General features: G+C 47.6%; 1 protein-coding gene across 13 annotated transcripts in view; it reads right to left on the bottom strand.

Annotated features, from left to right (window-relative positions):
• The window catches only part of DLG1 (discs large MAGUK scaffold protein 1), a 313,387-nt gene that overhangs the window by 94,569 nt on the left and 198,600 nt on the right, over window positions 1-20,218 (bottom strand). For all 13 annotated transcript variants that reach the window (XM_090054468.1, XM_090054470.1, XM_090054469.1 and 10 more), the window contains one exon: window positions 7,531-7,675. In XM_090054468.1, coding sequence (XP_089910594.1) covers window positions 7,531-7,675 — 145 coding nt within the window. The remainder of the gene's footprint in view (window positions 1-7,530; window positions 7,676-20,218) is intronic.

Raw genomic sequence — 20,218 nt, 5'->3', positions numbered from 1 at the left:
AAAAAAGGGGCGGGGGTGTAGCTCTCTATGTTAAGGAAAGCTACATGTCCCTGCAAGCTGATATTGGCGACCAGGGTGGACGGCTAGAGACCCTCTGGGTTAAAATCCATGGGGAACACAGCACAGGGGACACAACAGTGGGAGTCCACTACAGACCACCCACCCACCCAAAGTCCTGAGCTTGACCAGGAGTTCACCTGGAAACTGGCTGAGGCCGCATGCTCCAGGACCACGCTTGTCATGGGTGACTAATTACCCGAACATCTCGTGGGAAGATCACTCAGCAAAATCCGAGCGGTCGCAAAGCTTCCTCTCGTGCGTGGATGACCTCTACCTGACTCAAGAAGTCTATAGGCCAACGAGAGGCAAAGTGCTGCTCGACCTGGTACTGGCTACTGGGGATGACCTAATCGGCGACCTAGTGATCGATGGGAAGCTGGGTGACAGCGACCACGAGCTGATCACCTTCACCATTCGCCGTAAAGCTGGCAAGTCAGTCAGCAACACGGAAGTCCTTGACTTCAGGAAAGCCGACTTTGACAAGCTCAGGAGGCTTGTCAGTGAGGCCCTAAGGGACCATGACCCCAGGGAGAGGGGAGTTCAAGAAGGGTGGTTGCTCCTCAAGGGAGCGATCCTCAATGCACAAGCTAAGTCTATTCCATCTTGAAGGAAAGGCAGCAAGAAGGCACAGCAGCCCCCTGGCTCTCCAGGGACCTAGCAGACCTCCTGAGGCAAAAAAGAAAGGCCTACGAAGGATGGAGGATGGGATTCACCTCCAAAGAGGATTATTCTGCACTGGTCCCGTCCTGCAGGGAGCAAACCAGGAAAGCCAAGGCTGCAACTGAACTCCAACTAGCTTCGAGCATCAAAGACAATAAAAAGTCCTTTTTCAGATATGCGGGGAGCCGGAGGAAAAGCAAGGGCAACACTGAACCCCTGCTGAACCAGATGGGGCAACTGACAACTGACGCCCAGGAAAAAGCCAACCTATTAAATGGGTACTTTGTGTCGGTCTTTCAGCAGTCCCATGCGATGCCCATGTCCGCTATGGGACAGGGCGGTCCTGGTGAGGGAGATCCCCTGCCCTCCATCAATGCTGACCTCGTGAAGGCACACCTTGAGAAGCTGGATACCTTCAAGTCAGCTGGCCCTGACAATCTTCACCCCAAGTGGATCCAGCTAACTATAGGCCCATCAGCCTGACTTCTGTCCTGGGGAAGATCTTAGAAAAGTTTTTTAAAGAGGCCATCCTTAATGGACTGGCCGACGCCAACATCCTAAGGGATAGCCAGCATGGGTTTGTTGTGGGTAGGTCTTGCTTGACCAATCTCATTTCCTTCTACGACCAGGTGACCTATCACTGGACAAGGGAGACGAGACTGATGTCATATACCTTGACTTCAAAAAAGCCTTCGATCTGGTATCCCGTGATCACCTCTTGGCAAAACTGGCCAATTGTGGCCTTGGGTCCACCATGATCTGCTGGCTGGGTAATTGGCCCTGTGGTCAGACTCACAGGGTAGTAATTGATGGCAGTGACTCATCATGGTGCCCTGTGACCAGTAGGGTCCCTCAAGGCTCTGTACTTGGACCCATATTGTTCAACATCTTCATTAATGATGTGGACACTGGAGTCAGGAGTGGACTAGCCAAGTTCGCCGATGACACCAAACGTTCATAGACTCAATGAGTTGGGAGGGACCTAGACAGATCATCGAGTCCAACCCCCTGCCCTGGGCAGGAAGGAGCACTGGGGGTGGGAGGGATCATAAGACCCCAGCCAGGTGCCTATCCAGTCTCCTCTTGAAGATTTCCAGGGAAGGTGAGAGCACCACCTCTCCGGGAAGCCTATTCCAGGCTCTGGCCACCCTTACAGTGAAGTAGTTCTTCCTAATATCTAACCTAAACATATCTTCCCTCGGCTTGTGGCCATTGTTCCTGGTGACTTCAAGGGGGGCCCTGGTGAACAGACTTTCCCTGAGTCCCTGCTGGTGGCCCCTGATAAGGTTGTAGGCAGCCACAAGATCCCCCCTCAGTCTCCTCTTGTGGAGACTGAAGAGATTCAGGTCTCTCAGCCTCTCCTCACAGGGCTGGCCATGGAGGCTGGCCATTTTGGGGCAAAGCATCCACACCAGAAGATAGGCGGGTGATCCAGGCTGACCTGGACAGGCTCAGCAAATGGGCGGACGAGAACCTCATGGTGTTTAACACCGAAAAATGCAAGGTTCTCCACCTTGGGAGGAAAAACCTGCAGCGTCCTTATAGGCTCGGCAGTGCTATGCTGGCTAGCACTATGGAAGAAAGAGACTTGGGGGTCATCATTGACCACAAGATGAACATGAGCCTGCAATGCGATGCTGTGGCTAGTAAAGCGACCAAAATGCTCGCCTGCATCCACAGACGCTTCTCAAGCAAATCCCAGAAAGTCCTTCTCCCCCGTACTCGGCCTTAGTGAGGCCGCAGCTGGAATACTGCGTCCAGTCTTGGGCTCCACAATTCAAAAAGGATGTGGAGAAGCTTGAGAGAGTCCAGAGAAGAGCCACGTGTATGATCAGAGGTCAGGAAAACAGATCTTACGATGACAGGCTGAGAGCCATGGGGCTCTTTAGCCTGGAAAAGTGCAGGCTCAGGGTGATCTGATGGCCACCTACAAGTTTATCAGGGGTGACCACCAGGATCTGGGGGAACGTTTGTTCACCAGAGCGCTCCGAGGAATGACGAGATTGAATGGTCATAGACTACTACAAGACCGTTTCAGGCTGGACACAAGGAAGAATTTCTTTACTGTCCGAGCCCCGAAGGTCTGGAACAGTCTGCCAGTGGACGTGGTTCAAGCACCTACCTTGAACACCTTCAAGAGCAAAATGGATGCTTATCTTGCTGGGAACCTATGACCCCAGCTGACTTCCTGCCCTTTGGGCAGGAGGCTGGACTCGATGTTCTGAGGTCCCTTCCAGCCCGAATGTCTACGAAATCTATGAAATGAGTAGAAGACAGTGAGATTTGTTTTATGCAGAATTCTAGGGAAAAAGAGAGGGGGAATTATTAGAGACCAAAAAAAAAGGTTGAACACTGACAAAAGGCGCAGGGTAACATAGGGCTGCTACAGGATGTACTAGGGCAACTTGTAACAGATAGGATGGACAAAGCTGAGCTCTTAAAAGATTTCTTTGCATCTGTGTTCCTGGTCACGGATACAAACACACCTCCCAGTGAGCCTTTAGTCTGGCTTGAGAGAAGACGCACTTGGAGGGGTTGGATGTATTTAAGTCGGCAGGCCCCGACAATCTTCACCCAAGGGTACTAAAGGAATTGGCCGGCGTCATAGTGAAACCGCTGGCGCAACTTTGAGCGCTCGTGGCACTCAGGACAGGTCCCAGAATACTGGAAAAGGGCCAATGTGGTCCCTATGTTCAAGAAGGGAAGGAAGGAGGACCTGGGTAATTATAGGCCGGTTAACCTCACCTCTATACTTGGCAAGACCTTTGAAAAAATCATAAAGGATCACATTTGCCAGCAGGTAACACAATGTTAAGGGGCAACCAGCATGGGTTTACAGCAGGCAGATCCTGCCTGACTAACCTGGTGTCTTTTTATGACCAGATCACAAAGTGCTTAGATGCAGGAGTCAAGGTAGATGTTATTTACTCGGATTTTAAAAAGGCTTTTGACAGTGTCGCACCCAGTTGTTACAAATAAACTAAGTAGCTGTGACGTGGATTTTCTCAAAGTCAGGTGGGTGGAAAACTGGTTTAGGGGATGCACACGGAGAGTGGTGGTAGATGGGCTGGTTTCTACCTGGAGACACGTGGACAACGGTGTCCCCATGGGGTACAGTAAACACACTAGAGGGTAGGGAGCAAATCCAGGTGGATTTGGACAGACTGGGGAAATGGGCAGATCAAAATAAGGTGCAATTTAACAAAGGTAAGTGCAAAATGCTGCGCCTGGGGGAAATCATCTCCAGTACACCTATAGACTGGGAAATACCGTTCTGAGTACCACGGCAGTGGAAAGGGATCTCGCAGTCATACCTGACACAAAAATAAACACAAGTTGCCAATGTGACAAGGTAATAAGCAAGGTTAACTGCACTCTGTCTTGCATTAGTAGGTGCGTCACAAGCAGGTCTATGGAGGTCATACTTCCCCTCTATGCAGCATTGGTGAGGCCACAACTAGACTACTGCTTCCAGTTTTGGGTGCCACACTTCAAGAGGGATGTGGATAACCTGGAAAGGGTTCAGAGGAGGGCTACTCATATGGCTGATGGCCTGCGGGTAAGATCCTATGAAGACAGGTTGAGGGACCTCAATTTCTTTAGCCTCTGCAAGAGAAGGATGAAAGGTGGCTGTCTACAAACTCATCGGGGGGCACAGCAGAAAATAGGGGATACCATGTTTACCAACGCACCCCTTGGGGTTACTCGAAACAATGGTCATAAACTGAAGGAGAGTAGATTTAGATTAGACATCAGGAAGAAATTCTTTATGGTGAGGGGCGCCAAAATATGAATGGGCTTCTAAGGGAGGTGGTGCTATCCCCTTCCCTGGCGGTGCTCAAAAGGAGATTAGACAAGCACCTGGCTGGGGTTACTTGACCCCAGTGCTCTTTCTGGCCCTGAGCAGGGCGTCGGACTCGAAGATCTAATAGGTCCCTTCCAACACTAGAAATCTATGAATCTCTGAAAAACAAAGCAACTGTCAGCGTCTGAAAGGGAGAGAGAAGAGCACAAGACTCCTGTGAACACTGACCTGGGTTAAAGGAGCACCGCTGAAGGAAGATAAGGATCCGTCTTTGTAGATGTTAGAGGACTAGGTCCATCTTTAAATGTTAAATCTGTTATTTGATAAGCTGGATTCATTAATAAATAATGTTAACATAACTGCTCTATTCTTTTTCTGTAGTCAAAAAATAAGTGAAAAGTAAGCTGGCATTTTCTGGGGGGCACGACTAACAAGCGCCAGCTTAGGCCTAAGAAGGTTGAGGTCAACAGAACATTTAAAACTATGTGCTATTAAACTGATGGTGGGGGGGGTGTTGTTTTTGTTTTTTACATAGTTTGTCATTATTTATGCCAGCAGTGTCAGAACCTGGGCCTCTTAGCTTGGGCAACAGAAACAGTCCGTTCCACTTCACTTCTGTCCTGCTCCCCAGTCGCTCTGTTCTGGTCAGCTGCATTTCCCACTTTCTCATGAGCTGCCACAGCACAGCACGCTGCAGAAAACGTTTAAGCTGCTTCTTTTGGATGACCCATGGTTGGATCCCGAAGAAGGGCAGTGGTGTGGCTGCACCCACCTTTTGGACTAGACCGCGCGCATCACTGCCAGCGCTGTCTCTAGATAAGCCCAGCCCCTCTGCAGCTGGGCTGGAGTGGGCAGAAGCAGCTTTGAAGCTTCCCTCTTCCCTGGGACAGCCAGGAAAGCAGCAGCAGCAGGTAGGGAAGTGGGGAAAGTGGAGGGGAGGAGGAGTGACTTTTCTTATGCATTTTAGCTACTTTAACAATATTCCTAGAGGCTCCTATAGTACAGTCTGCCTGCAGTGGGTTGGCAAAGGAGGTTGGGAGAGGGCTGCAGCCATCCCTGCAGCATGGCTGGCTGCTTCCGTAGCCCCCTTTGCCAAATTTTGGATACATCCCTGAACACCTGCATATAAAAACAATGCATGAAATTATTACCCTCCTGCAAGCATATGTGATGTTTTGAAAAATCCAAAGTGGGAACCCAAACTGACCCAAGAGTGTGCCTTTACTTAAGTGATTTCTATTGCACAGTATTTCCAATCTGCTAATGCTTTCCTGATTGATTTAAATACTTCTCCAACTCTTATGCTGTAAAGCTGATATGCTTTGTGAATTGCTCACAATTCAAACATCATGCTATCCATTTTCCAGATTTATCCATTCAGTCTGCTACCTGCTTAATACAGAGAAACAAAATGCTGAAGCATGTCTGCCGTGTAGCACTTTTAAACCTCTAAATGCTTTAGAAACACTAAATGATGTTTTCCCTACTCTGCTAGGTCCATACCACTTCCAATGCATAGAGGAAAACTGAAGCTGAGAGGGTGAGTGACTTGTCACAGATTTTACAGAAAGTTTGTGTCAGTACCACAACTAGAACCAGAGAGCCCACGTTCACGCTGTCCCATTCTGCACACTTAATCAGAACTCCGCTTCAAAAATATTAAAACAACTTGAGATAAATGGGGTGCTTCTGCTGGTGACACCAACTTGGGCTATCAGCAGTGATAAAACACCCTTTTGGAAGAAACCAAAAGAGGCATAAAGTTCTTACCAAGCTCATTACGAGCTACCCAGATTACCACAACAATTAAAGTTATGGTACGATTCAGAAAAGACCTCTGGTAAAAATACTAGCTAAAGGTATCTTTGCCTGTCTCTCAAATCATACATAGCACCTAACAAGCAAGCTGTGCCATCTCAAACCATTCCTTAAACATATTTAAGATCACATAGTGTTCAAAACAACTTCCACATTCATCCTATGAATTTGAATTTAGCAACAGTGAATGCAACAAAAGCCCCTTGGTCCTGGTGCAGGTGAGGGTGACCTACAGCCTCCTCCCTGGTCTCTCCATGAAGCCTCTCCTTTCACCACCCTCCACCACCATTCTCTGATCTGCAGGCAATGGTGCCCAGGGTGCTTACCCACTGCACAGAACGCAAGTCTGGCACCGGAGGCTCTTTCCTCCAGGGGTCTGACCACTGGTGTATATATTACTGTCTTCTCCAAATCAATGTTTTATCTTAACATCAGGAACAAAGTATTTAAAAACCAAACAGTTTCCATGCATATTTATCTCACCTAATGACTTACTGGCCCCCGATGGTAGCCTAGGCAGACCTACCACCTTCAGATATCACAATCAGTGTCCGCCTCAGTTAGATTTCTCCAAACAACTGTCTGGTCTCTTGGGGGAAAAGGCCAATGCCTTTTTATACAGTTACAGTTCTCCGTTGTCAGCTCCAGAGGCTGGGCCCTATGTCGCAGAACCAGTTTTATATTGACTGAGGCTAGGAGCGAGAGTCTCCAGGGCTCTTAGGTGGGGGTTGGGCAAAAGGAAATTTTACCAACATTCACTGGAAATATTCTTCTATTCCTTGGCTCATTTCAAACATCAAACACTGATCAGAGCTTTAATTAACATTAATTAGCCCTCAACAGCCATGGGAACTGGGCCTAATTCCCACTGTACAACTCAAACCAGCAGAAAGTCACTACCCCCTAACCCAACAAGTCAATGGCAGAGCTGGAATTTCAGCTCCGTTGTTTCCAGCTGTAAACACAGACTAAACATGCTATCCCAAGGCTGTCCTTCCACTTACTCTTACATTACTTTGGAGAACTCAGCATGTTCATATCACTCTCAGATTTCCCCCTCAATAAAAGTCTTGCTTCAAAAGCTTGGATTTAATAGTTAAAAATTTAAAATATGTGGTGTTAGCCAAAACTTTAATGACAGAAAGATGTGTATTAAAAGCTAAAAAGTAAAGATGAGCTAAACTTACAGTTGGTGATGTCTGGAGGGGCATAACTATCATTCATGAACATGCTGGTGGGTTTTGCAACTTTCAGATAAACAAAATCAGATGTGTTTTTTAAGGCAGTCACTGCTTCTTCATGAGTAACTTCTTCTAAGCAAACATTGTTCACCTAAAGATAAAGAATAAATCAACGCATCCTTAACATAACACTGTAAGCGTTCATGAGATCATCAAAGAAAGTTTCTCTCATACTTTTTGGAGCATTCCAGCACCAGTAATCTTTACTTGGTTCATGAAAAATCACAGACCTCTTAGGTTCTGCGGCACTGAAAGTGTTGTGTGGTGCTGTGTCAATAAATAGAAAAGACAAGTTCCTGCCCAAGCAGTATAACAACCTAGTTTCGAAATACAGCACCAGGGTTGACAAACAGCTCTGGAATATTGGACAGGATGGGTATGACAAGGAGCTCCCACTAACCATCTGCAGAGATACCTCATTAGCATTTTTAAATCTCGTTTTCGCCTTAATGCCTACAGAAAGGCTTGACAAGGATTAGACCATAAATGTACCGACAACAATGTGTCCTCAACAGGACTAGCTCTTCGTTTCTGGCACCCACTCTGATCTCTTGCCTTCTACTTAGATCGTCAGCTCTTTGGGGCAAGGAACCGCTTCTTGTTCTGTACTGTACCTAGCACGATGGGGCAAGGGACCTAGATGCTATGGTAACGCAAACAATAATCAAGCAAATAGTGAAAGATTCTTCAGTTATTCATGTATCTGCTTTAGACTTTGTGTACAGTTACCCAGGGTACGTGTACATTGCCCGTAAATTATTGTGTTACAATTGGAGTCAGCGAATTTGTGCAAGAGGCACGCACTAGAGATAAACTGGAAACACACAACTCAAACCCAAAACTGGTGGAGCAGTAGTATTCACTTCAGATTTGGATTTGGCTGATTCGGGGGACAGTGATTAGATCTGGTGATTCAAATCACTGCCTGAATCCGATTCAGAGATTTAGCTGCTGCCAAATCTCCGCATTGGACAGGCCCCATCCCCTGCCCGCTCTCCCAGCCCTGGGAATGGCTACCCTGCCCGCCCCAGCTCCCTGCTCTTTGAAAAAACAAGTCCAGCATCCACCAGCTGCTGCCAGACGGGGGGCAATCTTGGCTGCCCCAAACTGCCTCACGCTGTGTGGGGAGCTCCATCACGAGCCACGGTTCCCCCCCCCCAAACTCTCACAGCCCCAGCTCCTGGCTCTTAAAAAAAAGCCCCCACTCACTGGCTGCTGCCAGGCAGGGGAGCAAAGCCATGAGCCCCCAGAAGCCCTGAGGCTGTTGCAGCAGCCGGTGAAGCCAGGCTTTTTTTTTTTTTTTTTTTTTTTAAAAGAGCCAGGAGCTGAGGCAGGTGGGGGATGAGGCCTGACAGGGCCTCCCATCGTCCCCTCCCCTGCCCCCTACTTACCAGCTCCGAGTCCAGGTCTAGCTCCCTGCAGCAGCAGGTAGGGACTCCCTGAATCTCCAAAGCTCTCTGAACCTTTCCTGAATCGATTCAGAGAGCTCTGAATTGATTTGGACCTTTTAACTGATCTCTTGGTTCGATTCGGATTTGGAGATTCAGTTGCCAAATTGGGCAGAATCTCCTCCGAATTGAATCAGCACCCAAAGCTTTGCACAGCCCTGCTGACCAGTGTTAAGACTAAAAGTATAATTCATGAGCCAGCTGTTTCTAACCTTGTACACGCTGTCAAACGTTCACTTATTCTATGTTTCTGGCAAATCAACCTAGCAGTCCGCATTCATTATGATTTAAATAGAAGCCCAATCCAGATTCACATTCATCTCCATCAGTCACCAGCACTGACCGAAAAGCCTATTTCCACACAGATGTTTTATGTTGATTAGCCCACTGTGAACGGTGCAGATGTAGCATACGGCTTGACAGGCTCTGCATGAGCAAGAACCTGAACATTTGTATGTTTTTACGCTGTCTGAGAGTGATGCTGTAGCCATAACAGTCCAGCAAATACATGAAAGGCAAGGGTTTCTTAGGGTGAGAGCCTCTACTGGACCATCTATGGAGCTGGGATAGAGTTAGACAAGCTTTCATAAGCAAGACATTCTCCCTCTGCTTTGATCACAATGAGGTCTTATCACAACATCGTGTGTCTGCTGCCCCCAAGAATCTCTCACCACCTCCTGCTGCTGCTCTTACTATGCTGTGCCTGGATCCTATTGCTCAGACCTGAGGAAGAGTGTCTTGCATTTGAAAGTTTGTCTAACTCTGTAACAACTGCATAGTTGGCCCAATAAAAGATATCACCTGAAGAAATCCTTGCCTCTGGCATAAATATTTTTAGATCTTTGTTTTAAGGATACCAATAAATGTGGAAGATCTTTAAAGCACAGTTTCAATTGGAAAAGAGAGCATTTAGCTGCAACACTGTGGGAATACATGTTTCTTTTTCAAAGCCTTGATGGATCAAATTCCCTCACTTCACAAGGAAAAACTAAAGCTATCTAGCTTCAATAACACAATGTCTCAATTTAAAATCTGCAGACTGGACTGAGATGTTTCAGGCTCATACATTTTGATTAGCATTAAAATACTCTGCCAGTCACAGTGTGTCTTCAGATATACCGCCACTGCCTTTTCATTCTTTGCTTATACGAACAGCAACAAAACAAAACAACCACAGTCCTTTGCATTCAACACCTTGCCTCTGACAGGACCAAACAGAAGATGCCTGGAAGGAAGGTGTAAACTTCCAGATTAGACAATACTGTACTAATGTTTCTGTGGGGAAACTTTCTGCCTAATTCTGAACATTAAGTGCTAAATGTGCGACCTAATTTGAGGGTAACTACTGCTAACTCCACGGGTCTCAACCATTTTTGAATCAGGGTACCCATCTACAACTTTTTTTTTTAAAGATTTGGCAGCACCCTGTTGAGACCCACTGTTGTGCTGCCTCAACTTGCCGAAGCAGCTCTCAATCAGGGGGATGCTGCCACTGCCGCAGTCTGGTAGCACCCAGTACAGCTGACCTCCTGCTCTTCCATGAAACAGGCACGTGGAGCAGCTCCATCAGCCCAGTGCACCTCTGCTTCCAGGAGACACCATGGAGGGTCAGACTGGGAAGGGCTGCAGGACAAATGGGTCTTTCTAACTAGAGCTGATCTCCACATAAATAGTGAACACTTCTCAGACTACTACTATGGAGGCCTCTGTCCTGCACTGCACAGCTGCGCCGGGACGACACCTTCTATAGAACGCATTGCTTTGCTCTCATTTTAATTTGGTCTCGCTCCTGTAACTGCAAAAGGTATGTGAAAGAATCCTAATGCAGGGATGTCAAACTCATTCAGCCCTGCAGGCTGGACAAGAAGCATGAGGCTGGCCTGCGGGTTGGATTGGGCCCACAGACTAGTCCCATACGCTGGCACCAGCTTGCAGCACATGCCCCAGACTGGCCTCACATGATGCTTGCAGCACACCCACTGGCTCTGGGCCCACACACTGTCATGTGGTGTGCACTGGCCCTGGCCCCAGTCCCAGTGTGTGGTGCAGTGGTGCACGGTGCTTGTCCAGGGTGCATGCTACACAAAGTCTGGAGCACACACTGCATGAGACACCCACACAGACCAGTCCTGCATCCTGGCTCCAGCATGTGGGGCCCAGTCTGTGGGGTTGGTCCAGAGTGTTCACCACATGCTGCATGTGCCCAAGACTGGCCCGTACATGTTGCACGTGGTGCACCGGTCCAGGACCACAGGCAGTGGTGTGGGTCAGGTGAGAGCTCCATAGGCTGTATTTTGGACACCCCCGTCCTAAAGACATTCACACTCATATTTCCTAGATAGCAAATTGTGTCTGAAGTAATCACACAAGCGAATGACAAAGTCAACCACCTGACTCAAGTCGTCTTTTAACAAAGACAGAGCAAAAGCTGACCTACCTTACTCTTGTTGATTATGAACTGTAATTGTATAATGCATGCCTGACCATATAACATAATATGCAGGCAAATAAAAAGCTGTATTTTTTCAAGATTTGGACATTGTTCTTCATTTTAGAGACTAGAATTAAAAATAAATTAAATGAACCTGACCAGAGTATGTCAGCACAATGTGACACACTTTATTAGCATTTTGGCTTATTTTTTATCAAATACATGACTATTTCCCCACTCAATTTATGTTAAAATATACATTTATTTTGAATATGTCCACTATGATAACACTGCCTCACATACTCCAAGCAAAAACAAAAGGAAAAAAACAAGAAGGCTGATCAATTATATTAACTTTAAATAAGTTCCATCCATTTGGTTAAGTCATTTTTTCTAATGGATAAGATATTACTGCATGAAGTCTTTCACGCTAAATAAAAGGATAATAAATTTTATGAAACCATAAACTCTACAATAGCTGACACCTAAACAAACTTACTAAAAGCCTCTGTTGTTTATGATTTTTTTTCAAATTAGATTGCTGAGTTCAGGTGAATAATATATACAGAAACAACACAAAGCAGCCTTTGTAATTATGCAGATATTAGTCCTTTGAAACAAGGATGGTAACTAGCTTTAAACAGTAGCAAAAAACACAAAACAAAAAAAGATTCTTGAATCATGAAACTATGCATTGGTGCAGGCTGGGGGTGATGGGCTGGACAGCAGAAAAGGACCTGGGGGGTGACAGGAGACAAAAAGCTGAACAGGAGCCAGCAGTGTGCCCTTGTTGCCAAGAAGGCAAACTGCATCCTGGGCTGCATTGGTAGGAGCACTGCCAGCAGATGGAAGGCAGTGAATCTTCCCCTCTATGAGTGGGGACTGGCCTTGCTTTGACCAGAGGGTTGGACTAGATGTGACCTCCTGAGGTCCCTTCCAACCCTCATTTTCTGATTCTATAATTCTATGCATGGACTGTATGTAGTACTTGAAATACTAGTCTTCATTTCTGCTGTCCAGATTCACACAACTATCTGAAAGCTAGAAAGAGGAAAGACCTTCAGACCAAATTAGCTGAAAAACTACCTCTAAAAGAATGTTAACAATAAGGTGGGTGTATATGAAAAGGCTAATCACCAAAGAAAACTATACCTTATAGGTAGAAAGCATGAAGACAAAGCAAAAACAGCAAAAATCAAGCTGAATCAGACTCTGCAAAGAACATTAATAATCCTTGAGCCATATAAGGCAGAGTTGGAGATAGGACTAGCTTCCCGGATTAAGGACAATAAGAAGTCCTTCTTCAAATACATAGGGGGTAAAAAGAGGGTCCCGGGTAATGTGGGGCCCCTGCAGGACACGATGGGCAACTTAGTCATCACGCCAGATGACAAAGCTAACATATTTAACGATTTCTTTGCCTCTGTCTTCCTAAGTAGGGACCAGTTCAGCCACCTCCCTGCTGGGCCCCCCTCGGGCCCCGAGAGAGACACGCCTGGGCCAGGGGTTAGCGAGGAGTTAGTTAGGGTACTTCTGGAGAGGCTGGACGTGTTCAAGTCCGCTGGTCCGGACGATCTTCACCCTAGGGTTCTACAGGAACTGGCCGAGGTCATTGTGGGACCCCTGGCGCGGCTCTATGAGCACTCGTGGTGCTCTGGCGAGGTGCCGGAGGACTGGAAGAGGGCCAATGTGGTCCCTATCTTCAAAAAGGGAAAAAAAGAGGACCCGGGAAATTACAGGCCAGTTAGTCTTACCTCAATCCCGGGTAAGCTCTTTGAAAAAATTATCCTGGCACACATCCAGGAGGGCCTTGCGGGGGAATGCATGCTCAGGGGCAACCAACATGGGTTCATCAGTGGCAGGTCTTGTCAGACCAACCTGGTGGCCTTTTACGATCAGGTCACCAAATCATTAGACGCAGGGGTTGCTGTGGATGTAGTCTTTTTGGACTTCCGGAAGGCTTTCGACACTGTCTCTCACCCTGTCCTCATCAAAAAGCTGGGAGACTGTGGTGTCGATGCCCACACGGTCAAATGGGTCGCCAACTGGTTGGAGGGCCGCACCCAGAGGGTGGTAGTGGATGGGTTCTTCTCGACCTGGAAGGACGTGGGCAGTGGGGTTCCGCAGGGCTCGGTCCTCGGGCCCGCACTGTTCAACATCTTCATCAGTGACTTGGATGAGGGGGTAGAAAGCACCCTGTTCAAGTTTGCTGATGACACTAAGATGTGGGGGGATGTGGGTGCACTAGAAGGGTGCAATAGGCTACAAGCTGACCTTGACAGGTTGCAACGGTGGGCGGATGAGAATAGGATGGGGTTTAACACTGATAAGTGCAAGGTGTTGCACATGGGGAGGAAGAACCGGCACCACACTTACAGGTTGGGGAACTCCCCTCTTGCCAGCACGGAGACGGAAAAGGATCTTGGAGTCGTCATTGACTCCACGATGAACATGGGCCGGCAGTGTGGGGAGGCAGTCAAGAAGGCCAACCGTACCCTGTCATGCATCCACAGATGCATCTCGAGCAGGTCCAGGGAGGTGATCCTCCCCCTCTATGCGGCACTGGTCAGGCCGCAGCTGGAGTACTGCGTCCAGTTCTGGGCGCCACACTTCAAGAGGGACGTGGACGATATGGAAAGAGTCCAGAGGAGGGCCACTCGTATGATCAGGGGTCAGCAGGGCAGGCCTTATGAGGAGAGGCTACGGGACCTGAACCTGTTTAGCCTCCACAAGAGAAGGTTAAGGGGGGACCTTGTGGCCTGCTACAAACTGGTCGGGGGGGGATCAGCAGGTATTGGGGGAGTCCCTGTTCCCCCGTGCGCTGCCAGGAGTGACCAGGAATAACGGTCACAAGCTGGCGGAGGGAAAGTTTAGATTAGATATTAGGAGGCGCTACTTCACAGTCAGGGCGGCTAGGGCCTGGAACCAGCTTCCAGGGGAAGTGGTGCAGGCTCCTAGCCTGGGGATTTTTAAAAGGAAGTTAGATGAGCACCTTGCCGGGGTCATCTGACCCCGGTGCTCTTTCCTGCTAAGGCAGGGGGTCGGACTAGATGATCTACCTAGATCCCTTCCGACTCTAGCTACTATGAAACTATAATGGGATGAACAAAGGAAAGAAGCGATATGCAGTGGTATGCAGTGATAATGGGATAACACTGGCAATAATTTATGTAAGCCCCAAAAACTAAGTTAATATTGTGCTGAAGTTTTCATAAATGGCAGTAAATGCTGAACATGGGACAAAGGCAGGATAGCTAATGGGAACTAGAAAGTACCACATCTAAGGTGGAAAGCAAAACCAAAAAACCTGAATACACTCAGGTCAAAGGGCGGGAGGAATAGTCTCCCACCTAGAAAGCTGGAACTACTGGCACATACATCACAGGCCCAGAAGCAAGGATTTTACATAAATCTATCAGATGGTGATACCAGAGCAAATGTGGCGCCTGTATTTAAGAAGGGGGTGGGGGAAGGAGGGAAATGATGCCTACACCTAACAGACCCATTCATCCCACCCAATCAGCATACAAGGTTTTAGGGAAAAGAAAAAAAATTTAAAAAGGAAAAATGAAAAGATATGGACACAGATGAAAAATCAGATCAAAGGCAATATGGGTTTACCAAAGGTAGATCACACAAGGCTATCTTGATCTCTCCTTTGTAACTGTTTTTCTCCTGGCATAAAATGCTGGTGGAGGGAAAAACATTCAGTGCTGTGCCACGAGATGGAGGAAATGGGGATAAATGCAAGAATTATAAGGGAGGTAAGGTCTGAATCAAGGAAAATGACAATGGGTGGTACTGAAAGGAGAAGTATCTGGCTGGAAGGTTATTAATTAAATCCCTCAAGTGTTGGTCTTGAGACTGGTCTCATTTAATCCTGTTTAATAGTTGCAGGAGTGACCTTGACACGAATATTAAGGATGTGCTGGTGAAATCGCCTAACAACACTGACTTTGAAGGAATCGTCAATGTGGAGGAGGACCAAAGTATCAGACAAAAAGTTATGAGTGACCTTGAGGACTGGAGTAATAGAAATGGGATGAAATTTAATAGCAGAAAGTGTAGTCATGAACTGAAGGAATTTTCCTCGTAAGGTTTGTCCTCCAGGCCCTTAATCATTCTTGTGGCCCTTCTTTTGAAAGGGTCCAGAGAAGGGCCACAAGAATGATTAAGGGCCTGGAAGACAAACCTTATGAGGAAACACTAAGGGATGTGGGACCTTCAGCCTGGGGAAGAGAAGACAAGAGGGGGGACTTGGTAGCCATCTAGAAGTATGTAATGGGGTGAATATCGGGAGCTGGGAGAAAAAACTGTTCACTGGGGTGCCCTAGGAGAGGACAAGGAGCAATGGCCATAAACTGTCAGAGAATGGTTTCAGGTTGGATGCAAGGTATACTTTCTTTATGGTAAGGGTGACCAGAATCCCTGAACCGACTTCCCAAGGGGGGGATGCAGTCCCCAACCTAGGAAGTCTTCAAGAGGACACTGGACAGGCACCTTGCTGGGATTATTTGATCTCAGCCGTATTCCTGCCCAGAGCAGGGGGTCGGACTTGATGATCTTTCAAGGTCCCTTCCAGGCCTTCATTTCTATGATTTCTACTATACACTGAGTGCTCATCAGCTAAAAACAAGTGAGGGGAAAAGAGCTGGGGTATTGCTCAAGCACAAGATGATTGAGCAATTAATGGGATACACCCATGAAAAAATAAGTAAAATCCTAGACTTCATCAGGAGAGGTAAAGATAAAAAGTACCGATGTCATTGCACAAGCCACTGATGAGACCTTACCTGAAAAACTACATACACTTCCACTCACTTGCCTGAAGAAAGATGAATTCAAAAGGTGCAGAGGAGGGATACTTACATGTAAGAAGAATGGAGAACTATTCTGGGGGAGGCAAGAAAAAGAGCTTCGCTTGTTCAGTCTAGCAAAACAAAGGCTAGGTGAGATTCATAGCTTCATAGATTGTGGAGTCGGAAGAAACCCAATGAATCACTGTGTCCAACCCCTTGCCCCTGGCAGGAAAGAGGACTGAGGTCAGATGACCCCACCAGGTGCTTGTCAAGCCTCCTCTTGAAGACCTCCAAGTTAGGTGACAGCACCACCTCTCTTGGAAGCCCATTCCAGACTCTGGCCACCCTTATTGTAAAAAATGTCTTCCTAATGTCTAACCTAAATCTATTCTCCATGAGTTTGCACCCATTATTCCTAGTTACTCCCTGAGGCGCTCTGGTAAACAGCGCTTCTCCAATTCCCTGCTGTTCTCCCCTGATAAATTTATAGGTGGTCACAAGGTCACCCCTCAGCCATCTTTTGTAAAGGTGGAAGAGATCCAGATCTCTTAACCTCTCCTCATAGGGTCTTTCACAGAGACCACCAATCATGCGGATGGCCCTACTCTGAACCCTTTCCAGATCCTCCGTGTCCCTCTTGAAGTGTGGCACCCAAAACTGGATGCAGTACTCCAACTGCGGCCTGACCAATGCCACATAGAGGGGAAACATCACCTCCCTTGATCTGTTGGTCATGCATCTGCTAATGCACGACAAGGTGCGATTGGCTTTGTTGATGGCCTAGTTGCACTGCCGGCTCATGTTCATCTTGGAGTCAACCATGACTCCAAGATCTCTCTTAGCCTCTGAGCTGCTGAGGAGGACATCCATCCCCCAGCCTATAAGTGTGCTGGGGATTCCTCCTTCCTAGGTGGAGCACCTTGCATTTATCTTTGTTCAACTGCATCCTATTACGTTCCGCCCACTGATCTAACTTGTCCAGGTTGGCCTGTAACTGCTCCCTGCCCTCTGGTGTATTAACTTTGCGCCATAATTTGGTATCATCTGTGAACTTGGAGAGGGTGCTCAGCATACCGTCGTCCAAATCACTGATGATGATATTAAATAATACTGGCCCAAGGACCAAACCCTGTGGGACCCACTGCCCACCTCTGCTGCCTGGAAACACACTGGGGAGGTAAAGCCTAGGGCAGGAAAAAAAGCATTTTTGCTAAGGGAAAAAACTGACAAAAACAAATGGGCATGAAATGGTCAAGAATAACTTTAGGATGGAAATGAGAAGTGGGCTCCTGACTAACAAAGCAAAGAGGTTCTTTCATAGTCTATGAAAGTAAAGTAAAGACATCAGGGCTGGAAGGGACCTCGAGAGATCATCGAGTCCAGCCCCCTGCCCAAAGGGCAGGAAGTCAGCTGGGGTCATAGGATCCCAGCAAGATAAGCATCCAATTTACTCTTGAAGGTGTTCAATGTAGGCGCTTGAACCACCTCCGCTGGCAGACTGTTCCAGACCTCGGGGGCTCGGACAGGAAAGAAATTCTTCCTTATGTCCAGCCTGAAACGGTCTTGTAGGAGTTTATGACCGTTTGACCTAGTCATCCCTTGGGGCGCTCTGGTGAACAAACGTTCCCCCACATCCTGGTGGTCACCCCTGATAAACTTATAGGTGGCCATCAGATCACCCCTGAGCCTATGCTTTTCCAAGCTAAAGAGTCCCGTGGCTCTCAGCCTGTCATCGTAAGGTCTGTTTTCCTGACCTCTGATCATGCACGTGGCTCTCCTCTGGACTCTCTCAAGCTTCTCCACATCCTTTCTGAATTGTGGAGCCCAAAACTGGACGCAGTACTCCCACTGCGGCCTCACTAAGGCCGAGTACGAGGGGAGAATGATGTCCCGGGATTTGCTCGAGAAGCATCTATGGATGCAAGCCAGCATTTTGGTCGCTTTACTAGCCGCAGCATCGCATTGCAGGCTCGTGTTCATCTTGTGGTCAATGATGACCCCCAAGTCTCTTTCTTCTGTAGTGCTATCCAACGTAGCACTGCCGAGCCTATAAGGATGCTGCAGGTTTTTCCTCCCAAGGTGGAGAACCTTGCATTTTTCAGTGTTAAACACCATGAGGTTCTCGTCCGCCCATTTGCTGAGCTTGTCCAGGTCAGCCTGGATCACCCGCCTATCTTCTGGCGTGGATGCTTTGCCCCAAAGTTTGGTGTCATCGGCGAACTTGGCCAGTCCACTCCTGACTCCAACGTCCACATCGTTAATGAAGATGTTGAACAGTATGGGTCCAAGAACAGAGCCTTGAGGGACCCCACTGGTCACCTACAGCCTATGATGAGTGACCGCCATCAATTACAACCCTCTGGGTCCGACCACGGAGCCAGTTTCCCAGCCAGCGGATCGTGGTGGAGCCAAGGCCACAACGGGCCAGTTTGGCCAAGAGGTGATCATGGGATACCAGATCAAAAGCTTTTTTGAAGTCAAGATATATGACATCAATCTCTTCACCCTCGTCCAGGTGATAGGTCACCTGGTCGTAGAAGGAAATGAGATTGGTCAAACAAGACCTACCCGCAACAAACCCGTGCTGGCTATCCCTTAGGATGTTAGCCTGGGCCAGTCCATCAAGGATGGCCTCCTTAATAAACTTTTCTAAGATCTTCCCCAGGATAGAAGTCAGGCTAATGGGCCTGTAGTTAGCCGGATCCACTCTCCTCCCTTTCTTGAAGATCGGCACCACATTGGCCTTCTTCCAGCCTCAGGCACTACACCAGAGCGCCAGGAGTTTTCAAAGACCCGTGCCAGGGGCTGGGCTATGACGCTCGCCAGCTCCTTGAGTACCCTGGGGTGCAGATTGTCAGGGCCGGCTGACTTGAAGGTATCCAGCTTCTCAAGGTGTTCCTTCACGAGGTCAGCATTGATGGAGGGTAGGGGATCCCCAGCACCCGGATCTCCCTGTCCCATAGCAGGCATGGGCGTCCCATGGGACTCATTAAAGACTGACGCAAAGTACCTATTTAATAGGTTGGCTTTTTCCTGGGCGTCAGTTGTCAGTTGCCCCATCTGGTTTAGCAGGGGTCCAACATTGCCCTTGCTTTTCCTCTGGCTCCCCACATATCTGAAAAAGGACTTTTTGTTGTCCTTGATGCTTGAAGCTAGTTGGAGTTCAGTTGCAGCCTTGGCTTTCCTGGTTTGCTCCCTGCAGGACCGGACCAGTGCAGAATAACCCTCCTTGGAGGTGAATCCCGTCCTCCATCCTTTGTAGGCTTTAAGCAATAAACCAGCAGGAGCAGTAAATGTGCTAATACTAGATCTTTCCCTCACTTAAGTACTTTTCCTGTTCATATTATACTCATTACCCTCTAAAAATAACTGCAGATTTTTCACACATCTAAACAGAGCCACATGCAGACACACAAAGTAAGAAGGATGCAAAAGTGTACAGTATGCAAGTCCCTATACACGAGTGGAATTATTGGTACAAAACAAAGGTCTAAGCATTTCCATAGCAAGACCACAGACAGCACAGAGGGGAAAAACAAGCAAACAAGGGGGAAAAAATTTAAGCGCACCTGTAGCCTTGGTCGGTAACACTAGCAAAGTAAAATTACTGAACTTCTGAGCTCCAGCAACAGTCCATTCATTATCGATCAGGGTGACAATCATTAGATCTTTACACAGTGCTTTGTCAAGAGAATTATATTCATGGCAACATCTTCACTCTAAATTACTGCACATATTTAAGCAACAAGCTCCCTCAGTAAAACCTGCTCCTTTGATTCAAGCTGTACAGTGTGCCACAAAAGGCTAGCTGATGATCTGGTGCATGCTGAAAGGGGCACTGATTTTGGTCAGAAAGTTTCCATAACACAAGGTAGAAGAACTAAGCTTTAAAATGGGGTGCAAATCCCTGCAAAACTAATTCAGCACACAGATTTGAGAGACGTCATACTGTACTG

This window comes from Crocodylus siamensis, chromosome 6 (assembly GCF_052110815.1).
Source record: "Crocodylus siamensis isolate JL-2025a chromosome 6, ASM5211081v1, whole genome shotgun sequence".
Taxonomy (NCBI): domain Eukaryota; kingdom Metazoa; phylum Chordata; order Crocodylia; family Crocodylidae; genus Crocodylus; species Crocodylus siamensis.
Note: the sequence above shows the minus strand (reverse complement) of the source record. Positions and strands in the feature narration are given on the sequence as shown.